The sequence below is a fragment of the Cynara cardunculus genome (genome assembly GCF_001531365.2).
Source record: "Cynara cardunculus var. scolymus isolate 2C chromosome LG 2, CcrdV1, whole genome shotgun sequence".
NCBI lineage: Eukaryota > Viridiplantae > Streptophyta > Magnoliopsida > Asterales > Asteraceae > Cynara > Cynara cardunculus.
Genome location: NC_037529.1, coordinates 49989977 through 49999462, shown reverse-complemented (window position 1 = coordinate 49999462; position 9486 = coordinate 49989977). Strand labels below are relative to the sequence as shown.

The 9486-nt window shown below is 35.1% G+C and overlaps 1 protein-coding gene across 1 annotated transcript in view; it reads left to right on the top strand.

The window, feature by feature from the left end:
- Positions 1 to 4705: 4705 nt before the first annotated feature.
- The window catches only part of LOC112506147 (putative tRNA (cytidine(32)/guanosine(34)-2'-O)-methyltransferase), a 15852-nt gene continuing 11071 nt past the window's right edge, over positions 4706 to 9486 (top strand). The window contains exons 1-5 of the mRNA XM_025110173.1: positions 4706 to 5016; positions 7474 to 7520; positions 7605 to 7698; positions 7815 to 7864; positions 9248 to 9297. Of these exons, the coding sequence (XP_024965941.1) occupies positions 7494 to 7520; positions 7605 to 7698; positions 7815 to 7864; positions 9248 to 9297 (221 nt within the window). The 5' untranslated portion in view covers positions 4706 to 5016; positions 7474 to 7493. The remainder of the gene's footprint in view (positions 5017 to 7473; positions 7521 to 7604; positions 7699 to 7814; positions 7865 to 9247; positions 9298 to 9486) is intronic.

Below are 9486 nucleotides of genomic sequence, written 5' to 3'. Positions count from 1 at the left end.
ATCATATTTAGTAATAAAATTTTAGATGCATAAGGAAACAAAATTAGAAACCTAGAAAAAAGGTAAAGGATAAAGAGAATCAAATCCTAAAAATTGAATTTTTTTACTAAATTGACCAAAAAACTGAATAAGTCTTTCGAAATCAACCAAAAAGAATCCGTTAACAGCTAAACAAAATGCAAAGAGTTTCATTAAACCGTGTATGTGTCAATCAAACATTGCCTCTACACTTGTTTTTGAGAACGATGGAGTATTACTTGTTTGCCTATTGTCATCATAAATACAATTACTTGTATTCATGAAAGGCATTTGAGATATTTGATATACGTTTGATCAGGCAATGCAATTTTCATGCGATTGGAATAGGTAAGTTTAAATGTCTTCCATTTCAGAGTCTTGAGTATTAATACTCTCTCGGTTAAAAAAAAAAAAAAGAGATGCACCATATGGTGAGTAGTAGAGGTGTGCAGAAAGTCAACCGATCCAATTACAACCGATCGACGATGATTGAATATCCAATTGTAATTAAATTGGATTGGATCGAAAATTTCAATATCCAATTTGGATCGATCAATTCTTGAATGACAGTCCAAAACGGATCAAAACCAAACCAAACCAATTAACCATCCAAGTATCTTCCAACCAACCATCTAATCAATATAAAATTATATTTATTTATATAGTTATTAAAAAACAAAAGGAGACCTCACCATTACTGACTTTCCCTTTCCCACGTGTACCAAACCAAACTGAAAATCTCAATTTCAAAAGAAAAGTTCAAATCGGCAGCGGAGAGGAAAAAGAAAAACCCTAAACTACCCAAATTAGGCGCCGCACCACCGCTCAACACCGCCTCATCATCGCAGCAGCACCGCAACAACACGAAAAGCCGACCACTGCTCCCCAGTCGGGCGATTAGCAGCTGCATACAGTCCCGCATCTCTTGTTAGCAGCACTCTACTTTGTACTCTCTCGATTAGACTCTCTAAAACGACCTCTCTTTCAAGCTTGGTAAGTTGTTTAGACCTAATTCTAAGTTGTTTTTATCACTTTGTAACCTATGAAAGTTTGGGATCCAAAGAAAATTTCTTTTTTTGCTGTCATTTGATCATCTCTAAATCTTTTAGTTTGGGGTTCATAGACTAAATAATGACACTTCTTCCCTCAAAAGCACACATTTCTTTTTTGCCGTCATTCACTCGTAAAGACATGAACTTTTACAGGTTAACTAAATCTCATTGTTGTCATTTCTTTTTTGCTTTTATAGAATCGGTGTAAAATCAGAAAACAAAATGGAAACTTATGAAGTGGAATCSTCTCTTGGGACAATATGTTATATARTTGGAACTTATTTTGTTACTAAACATCTAAAAAGTTATGCTTTCATAGATCATATGGTGAGCTATAATGTTTGAAATTTGATGGAAAACACATTGAGTGACACTCATTTGTTACTAAACATCTAAAAAGTTATGCTTTCATATGATTAAGTTACTGTTTGTATTTTTTGTTTTCATGAACAATGACTTGGCCAACGTTTGGTATAAAGTATGGTTACTTGATCAGTATAAACCTCCAGATTCTAGAATATTAAAACATGAATTGTTGTAAAGTGGATTTAAAACATTGGATGGATCAGATCCGATCATCCATTGGATGTCGATTCTAGTCCAATCCAATCCGATTAATATTGATTGGATTCAATCCAATCCAATGGATGTCCAATAATAATATCCAATGGATGGAACCGAACCGGTTCAACTATTCATTGGATTGGATTGGTTGTCCAATTTAATTGGATTGGATAGGTTGGAAAAATCCAACATTCAATGGATGATTGGATCAGTTTCGGTTCCTTTCACATCTAATAGATGTCAACCGATGAAAAGCCCTACGGTGAAGTATATATCAACATAAGTTTAAAAATTGTTCCAAATCTCAATGGTTCACTATGTCACGTTCTCTATTTGTTTGAAGACTACCAATAACATGCAAATAAGAATTTCAGAAGAAATTGATGCATATACTACAACATAATGATTTACCTACAAGTTTTTACCCTTAAATCCATTTTTCTCAAATTTAAACGACCAAGAGTTTATTTGTTTGTTTTTTTGTTAAGACATGTACACATAAAGGCATCTATCCTGTAATTGATCAATTGTTGTTTGTTTTGGATTTTGAGCAAACAGTCTGAAGGACATAATTTCCAATTTCATCCTCTATTTGGATTTGTGGAGAACACGCGAATTGAAGCTTTTATTAGTATTTTGAATGGCAAAGGGATTTGATTAAACCTCTTTGTTTGATCTAATATTGGTTTAGTCGTATGACAACTAACATGAGACGCATTATTAAGGATGTTTTTCTATTTTAGTTTCTTGTTGGGATTGTATAATGACCTGAATGAAGACACTAACCCGAAGCACCCCAACCCATCTAGTTGGATTGAACCAATATAACTAGCAACATAGGCCTAAGTAGTTTGAGTTTGAGCTATATAGTGGTTTGATCAAGTTGATATTTGGTCTGATCCTTCTTTAGCCTTTAGCCCAATTCATCTCGAATTGCTTGGTTAGGCTAAACCAAACCAAATGCATTGTGACAAATAGTTTGAGCCATATAATGGCTTAATGACACCTATTTGTATGATTTGATCTTGTTTTACCTTCTATCTTTGACTTAAAACAGACTCTTGATTAGGGTTTTGGCATTTGAATTGCCTACTGCATTTTCTTTTTACCTTAATTACCTCAATCAATCTTGTTAGACTACACCAAATGCAATCAAGCTAATATTTGGTTCATTCTCTATGTCATACTAACATGGAAGAAAATATGAGTTCAAATTAAGAAAAAAGGATAGTCGTAAGCCAGCAAATTACAAAGACCGAAAAGATTTGAACACCCATTTATTCATCAAAACCCCCTTATTCATCATAATAGCAAAATGGTCTCCCTTTTTCATCTTAACACATGTATCAACAATATTAAAGCTTTTTGAATGGAAGGATAATAACCAAAGTGGCTTAACACAATGATAAGAAAAAACGTACTAGAATTTCAGTGGCAATAAAGCAAGGCAATTACCCGGGAGCAGGACGACAAACCAAGGGTGGAATGTCAGAAATGGTTTGGTTGGAGGCATGTACTCTTTTACATAGAATCGTTTTGCACAAACAAAAATAAGTTAATATTGAACCAACTTTTTAATATCTATTTTTGATTTTTCTTTATTATAGCATTGTTGCTTTTTTTTAACATAACACTGTACTTTCAGATTTTTCTTTATTATGACATTATACATTGAAAAATTACCCATTATACCAACGAATGACCTATTAATTTGAATGTACAATGTTGTGTTAAAAAATGAAAGCAACATTGCTATAATAAAGAAAGCTTTTATATTATTGATACATGTGTTAAGATGAAAAAGGGAGACCATTTTGTTATTTCGATTAATAAGGAGATTTTGATGAATAAATGGGTGTTCAAATCTTTTTGGTCTTTGTAGTTTGTTGGCTTACGACTATCTTTTTTTCTTTAATTTTGAACTAATAACTTTTTCTATGTTACTATGACATAGTGGATGAACCAAATATTAGCTTGATTACGTCGGTGTAGTCTAACGAGATTGATTGAGGTTATTATGGTAAAAGAAATAGGCAGTACGCAATTCAAATGCCAAAACCCTAATCAAGGGCCTGTTTTAAGTCAGAATAGAAGGTAAATCAAGATCAAATCATACAAAAGGTGTCACTAAGTGTGCGTTTGGTACACTGGACAGAACAGGACAGTGATCCCTGTCCCAGGTTTGACATGACTTTTATGTGGAACAGACAAGAATAAAGTGAAACAGGCCTGTTCCATCCCTACCCCATGGAACAAGGTGAAACAGACTTATATTTTATCAATATAATCTCAAAGCAAAACTTAATTCTCTTCTAAAACATCAAATAGATCTCCTTTTTACATTTTATTCATTTTTTAAATTTTATTTATTGTATTTTATGTTTCTTAAACTTTCATTTTACTGTCTTTAAAATATTATTTTTATAAGGTTTTTATTAATTTATGTAATTTATTATATATTAATAATAAAAAATAATGTAGAAAAGAGATAAAAATAAAAATTGGAAACTACATAAACTTTTTATTTGGTGTCATTTTAATTGTTTTGACGAAAACTTTCAAATGATATATTTTGTTATAAAAAATAATTATTCTATTATAATTTAATAAATTACATAAATTAATTAAAATAAACAACTCATTAGGGTTAAATTGGTTATTTTACTTGTTTTGCTATGTCCAGTTTTCTCTTACCAAACGTTGAACAGTTGTTCTATCTTGTCCTGTCCTGTTTGGACACCAAACACACCTAGGGATGGTGATTTGGCCAGACCCGGTGGGGAACCCGGTTCACCGACCCAGACGGTGACAAGGATTCCCCGCTAAAACAGGTACCGGGGTTGGGGCCGGGGCCGGATATTGTATCCCCCGACCCACCCCGTACCCGGTATATTCAATATTGACTATTTGACTTATTTCATATTTGGGCTTTGGCTTTGGTGCTTGGGCAGTTGGGCTTTTGGTTATATACTTGGCTTTGGTGCTTGGGCAGTTGGGCTTTTGGTTATATACTGAATTACTGATACACGCAGTCACGCACAGCACTCACGCTCACGAAGTCACGATTCATCTCTTCTCAAATCTCAATCACACAGCAGTCCCGATTCCCGAACGTCTGCTCACAACTCACAAATCACAACCCTCGTCGGCTCGTCGCCGTCGGCTCACCGCACACACCACAGGTCCACAAGACCCACAACCCTCGTCGGCCGGCTCGTCCTCGTCACAACCCACGATTCAATCAAGGAGTAATCGACCAACACGGCAACATAGCCAGCACTCAAACTCTCAAACCGTAACACTCAAACCCAGTCGTCTTCTCTTCTTCATCGAATTGCAGCAGTGAGCCACAGCCACCGGTCGTCTTCTTCGAGCCTTCGAGGTCAGCCTTTTCTTTTTGAGTGTTGAATACAGTGATGTGGGTTCTAATTGCCATGTATTTGATAAGCTGCTATGATATTTCAAATTGCCAAAACAGGACTTGATCACTGTCTTCATTATCTTCAACACTAATCCCTCCCCTCCAAACAGAAAAAAACCACACACTCACATCCTCCAAATCCCCTCTCCCCTCACCAATCATACTAGACAACGAGAGTAGATAAGTAACATTTGCATATTTCCAACATTTTTACCAATTTCACTAAGATTTAGGAAAATCAAGGATCTTCATATACCAAGATGATTTAGGAAAATCAAGGATCTTTATAACTTGGGTGTTGACCGAGGGTTGACCAAAATTTGACCGGGGCCGAAAAGTAAATCCCCGTACCCGCTGGGGACCGGGGCCAGGAGCCAGGGCCGGGGACTGTGGATATAAACCGGGGCCGGGGATTGCAAACCCCGCCCCATCCCGCCCTGTTGCCATCCCTAAACACACCCTAAAAACGATTAAATGGCTCAAATTTTTTGTCATAATGCATTTGGTTTGGTTTTGCCTAACCAAGCAAGTCGGGATGAATTGGGCTAAAGGCTAAAGTAGGATCAAACCAAATATTAGCTTGATCAAACCACTATATAGCTCAAACTCAAACTACTTAGACCTATGCTGCTAGTTATATTGGTTTAGTCCAACAAGATGGGTTGAGATATGCTTCGGGTTAGTGTCTTCATTCAGGTCAATTATACAATCCCAAGAAACTAAAATAGAAAAACAACCCTAATAATGCGTCTCATCAGAGTTGTCATACGWCTAAACCAATCTTAGATCAAACAAAGAGGTTTGATCAAATCCCTTTGTCACTCAAATTACTAATAGAAGCTTTGATTTTCGTGTTCTCCACAAATCCAAATAGAGGGTGAAATTGGTAATTATGTCATTCARACTGTTTGCTCAAAACAMAAAACAAACAACAATTGATCATTAACAGGAGAGATGCCTTTATGTGTACATGTCTTAACAAACAAATAGACTCTTAGTTGTTTAAATTTGAGAAAATTTATAGATTTAAGGGTAAACTTGTAGGTGAATCATWATTTTGTAGTATATGCATCAATTTCTTTTGAAATTCTTATCTGCATGTCATTGGTAGTCTTCAAACAAATAGACAACCTGACATAGTGAATCGATATATGCTTCACCATATTGTGCATCTCTTATTTTGGATTTGGAACAATTATTAAACTYATGCTGATATATACTTCACCATATCGTGCATCTCTTATTTTTTTGAACTGTGGGAGTGTTAATACTCAAGACTCTGAAGTGGAAGACATTTAAACTTACCCCTTTCAGTCGCATGAAATTGCATAGCCTGATCAGACATATCTCAAATACCTTTCATGAAGACAAGTAATTGTATTTATGATGAGTTGATGACAATAGGCAAACAAGTAATACTCCATTGTTCTCAAAACAAGTGTAGCGGCATTGTTTGGTTGGAACATACACAGTTTAATGGAACTCTTAGCATTATGGTCAAATACGTAATATGCCCTTTAATAAAACAAAATCGAGAAAACTTGTGGACCATGATCAACTGATCAAGCTCATCAATATCTTGTAATGGCTGCTAATATACAAATAGGTAGAAAAAGATCTTTCTAGAAAAGGAACATTGCATTTATATGGGACAAATTCAAAAGTGTAAGTGTTGCATTTATTTTGAGTATCAAAGGAGTATTAGATTATAAGGTTACGATAAAGGAAATGTTGCAAATTGCTCTGAAAACGAAGTTGCTGCAACTTGTATGGGTCAAAAGTAGGTATGTGCATTTGGATCGAACCTGTTCCAGATTGGATAAAGACCGGTCCATGACGTCTTCTGTCCTTACCATCTGTCCTCTTTCCGGCAAACTTTTTTAAGTCGAACCAGATTTTTTTCAGTCGAACCAGATTTTTTTCAGTCATACCAGATAAACACTGGTCTTTTTTTCTTAACCTGAGAAAGACCGGACCGGTCTGGACAGGATAAAAGCAGGCCCAGCTTCTAATATTTTAAATTTGTTAATTTTTTTATGGACCAGACCAAAAGTCTAGTCCAAATCTGATTTTTCCGGACTGGTCACGGACTAGGCTAGACTGCCAGTCTGTGTTCGATCTTTACTGTGCCCTGATTAGGATTGATATGGCTTTTTGTGTATTACGTTGACCAGATATGGACCAGGCCTGGCTTTTTTTGGGACTGTACCATGTGCAACTCTAGTCAAAAGGACTATTGAGCTTATTATGACTTCAACATTTTATTGACGTTTTATCTAATTGTATTTATATTTCCTTCTAGCTCCACAGTGCTGTCTGGAAATAAGAGTTTGTTATAAGGGGTTTGAAGTATTTATCTTCTATTCTCTTACTGATTGGAGTCCAAATCCTCATCTAATGGTTGTTTGTATGTACTAGAGGATAAGCAAGTGCAGATAATGGGAAAAGCCTCGAGAGATAAAAGGGTACCATTGTTGTTTTCATGATTTAAATTATCTTTCTATTTTGTCGATGCTCTATCTTAGCTTAGTGAGATAAATTGCACATAGGATATCTACTACCGCAAAGCAAAAGAGGAAGGTTGGCGGGCACGGAGTGCCTTTAAGCTTCTTCAAATTGATGAGGAGTTCAACATCTTCGAAGGTGCAAATTAAGTGAACTTTGTATTCATTTAAGATGAATGATTGAATTCATACATTCTTATTTTGATGCAATTAGTTTTAGGCATAATGAACTTTATGATATTGTTAGACTTTCAGGAGTCAAGCGTGTGGTAGATCTATGTGCTGCACCTGGTAGCTGGAGTCAGGTATATGATGCTGCTCATCTACTCTTGATTTCTGTTAGTCTTGACTTGTCTAATGCATATTTATTTCTATGTCAAAGTTCCTCCATGAACTGACTTTTCTTAATGTTTTGTTTCTCTGTCTCCTCAGTCCTCACTCTCTTGTTAATGAAATCTTTTGTTTACATTTTGAACTTTTTTTTTGAAGCAAAATTTTGAAATCGATGTTTGTGTATGCCTGTATATATGACTACATATCATTTGGAGTTTGATGAGTGTCAATAGGTTTGTAAGTTGTATTTTCGAATCTCTTATTATATTGACAGATTCTCAACAATTCTATTACAGGGCATGTGCACATGTAATTTGTCTCATAACAATATACTCTGTGATCCATCTATAGTTTTGATACAGTTAACGACTACAATATACCATTATATGTACATTCTTTATTGGCCCGAGAAACCCCCCTGGTACGTGCACAATTTTCTATTTCGAGGCTTGGCCGCACCTTAAGGTTAATTTCATTGTTAGGTGAAATTGCCCAAACACCTATTGGCTAGATATGTATACCTCTCCTGGTACATTGTCAAGGCAGTACATCTTGATCATGAGAGGAAAGGAATAGATCTTTGCACATTGCTTTCCAAAGTATATGTTATCGCATAACTAGAGAGTGAGCCATAAAATGGGAATATATAAATAGGGAAAGTAAAGTATGAAACCCAAATATCATTTTTTTCGACAGATGTAATGAAAGCCTGAGCAAGCATAGTAATCACACATCTTTAGTGTATGTTTGAATTTGTGATTAAGTAATAAAAAATTGCACTTTATTTTATTTGTGCTGGAATTTTGAATATATGTTTGAAAGAAATGTAACACGTGTTTCTTTTATCATGTATTTTCATGTTTTTTACAAAAACTTCTTGCTTAGATATTTGTGCTTGCCTCTTGTCGGAAGTGATATGAATTCTTCATTGCTTTCACAATGACGAGGCCTTGTCTTAATTTTCTTAGAAATAGAATTTTTTTGACGGTAGTAATGTGTTTTTTTACTAGATATTATGGGTTCTATTTGCTTTTCAATTGCATTTGTAACAAGTGTGGAAGTGGTTGAACATGCTTTTGTTATGCTTTATCATGAGTCTGGTGCTTGCATGCTTTCTTTGCTGATAAAAAAGACACAAGGTTTCTGCTTTTGGTATTTTAGACTATGGACAGAAGACTCTTCTCAAACCCCGTCATCATCAGTAATCTGAGGGATATTATATCTATAATCTTCTTTGTTCTTCTATGCACTAGCACAAATGAAATGCTGCATTATGAGTTTGTATTTCATCTTACATATTTCTAAAATATTAATATTGCATCTGTTGCACTAATAATTCAGATATCTTTTTGTAGGTTTTGAGTCGGAAGTTGTATCTTCCAGCTAAGCTATCATCTGATTCAAAGTGAGTATGATTAAGTGTGTTTGAAGTAAGATGTCATACAAACCTAACTGCTACACCATCCACAAGAACCCTGTGACGGGTTTTAATTGTTTCATGAGCTATGCTAGTGCCTGTAACATATCGTCAGTTGTTTGGTAGATGTGGGCATTGCATTCTTTTTTATCAGTAGTGGAACCAAATAGATTATTA